At 37.4% G+C, this 1,509-nt stretch overlaps 1 protein-coding gene across 1 annotated transcript in view; it reads right to left on the bottom strand.

The window, feature by feature from the left end:
* Window positions 1-777: 777 nt before the first annotated feature.
* Window positions 778-1,509, bottom strand: part of LACTB (lactamase, beta) — a gene marked incomplete at its 5' end in the record, with an annotated part of 7,039 nt that continues 6,307 nt past the window's right edge. Inside the window, one exon of the mRNA XM_010077587.1 lies at window positions 778-1,345. Coding sequence (XP_010075889.1) covers window positions 802-1,345 — 544 coding nt within the window. The remainder of the gene's footprint in view (window positions 1,346-1,509) is intronic.

Genomic DNA, 1,509 nt, shown 5'->3' with positions numbered 1-1,509 from the left:
ATCATTCAAAACCAATGAGACAGTCTGACAGCTCACCATGTTGTGCTATATGGGCATATTTGACTGTGGAAATAATACCCTTTTTTCACTGTAAACTAGTTTCACACATTCTCTGTGTCCAATAAAAACGGAAGAGAGGACATCTAAATAACAAAAAGATTTTTACTTACATTACTCTAGCTTCATTCTTTTCTAGTTCTTAACAATCCACAGCTCTGACAAAAGCGTACTTCTGGTATAAATCTGCATTCTAGAGGTAGCTTCAAGATTTGTGTTTTTTTGCTTTTTAAGCAAATAAGAAAAGCACTATGTGAAAGTATGAAAATCAACAGTAAAACCATTTTTCTTTAAAAATAATACTGAACAGTTTTGGCAGACTGGAACTGTGAGAATAATGAGTAATGTCCTTGTGTGCTCAAATCAAGACGTGGAATTTTTCACAAGTTTAACATTTAAGGTACATACTTTGTTGTTGTACTTCTCAGTGCAAGAAAGCAATGCTAGTTTTTTTAAATCTTGGTCAAGCGCTTGACTGGATGAGAAAAAAACCTGCTAATATAACTAATTTACACAGGTACTACAAGAGGTCAAATTTGACTGTTACATTCTCCTTTTCTGTAACTTCCCTGAGAGATGGATTCCAGTTACATATAAGTTTAGCACCACTAGCAGAAGTTAATTAAATGCATTTTTGATGCATTTTCTTCATGTATTCTTAGAGATCTCAGAGTTCAATTACACCTTTCTCCATTTTTTTTTCACGTGTTGGTACAGTGAGTTCAGTGACACGTATCTCTTTTGTTAATCTATATATTGTGCCCGTTTTTCTTTATCAAATTCCCTTGCAATCTTTAAGGCAGTGCTGTTGAGTGAAACTGACTGCATATTACAGATAATACTAACAATTACTCCTCTGGGTGGTGCCACTACCCCACTATCGATAGCTTCAGAGTCCAGCTCTTCAGGAAGAATTAGGAGGACGCTGCTTGCTCCCACTGCACCACCCGTGTGAGATGCATAGTGTCTCTGCTGTCTGCAGCACCCACATTGTTGGTTTTTCTCTACAACAGCCCAAGCCATTGCATATTTACCATCCCTGTCCCATGATACTTCCGTTTTTGGCACTGGGGTCCACATCATTGCAACTGTGTCTGGTTTGAGGTACCCAGGAAGAAGTTTGTCGTTACTGTTTTTAAATTGTCCGGCTTGATAACTGTATAACAAGGCATTTCCAAATTTCAGAAGGTCACCCACTGACGACAGAAAGCCACCACCAGCCCATTTGTAAGAGTTGTCTACATATGGTGCGTTTACCAGCCGTCCCTTTTTGTTGTAAACGTAACACCTAGAATTCAAGAAAATTCAACTTGTCATTTTTAGATACCATGCACAACTATTTTAAGCTGCCCTACCTTAAAAGAGCAAACTGAGTATGTATTCGCTTGTTCTCATGAAACATCAGAATTTTTTGAAGTATATTTTTCTTACATGTATTTCTTGCCGAAATAT

The sequence above is a fragment of the Pterocles gutturalis genome, unplaced genomic scaffold (genome assembly GCF_000699245.1).
Source record: "Pterocles gutturalis isolate BGI_N339 unplaced genomic scaffold, ASM69924v1 scaffold3398, whole genome shotgun sequence".
NCBI lineage: Eukaryota > Metazoa > Chordata > Aves > Pterocliformes > Pteroclidae > Pterocles > Pterocles gutturalis.
Note: the sequence above shows the minus strand (reverse complement) of the source record. Positions and strands in the feature narration are given on the sequence as shown.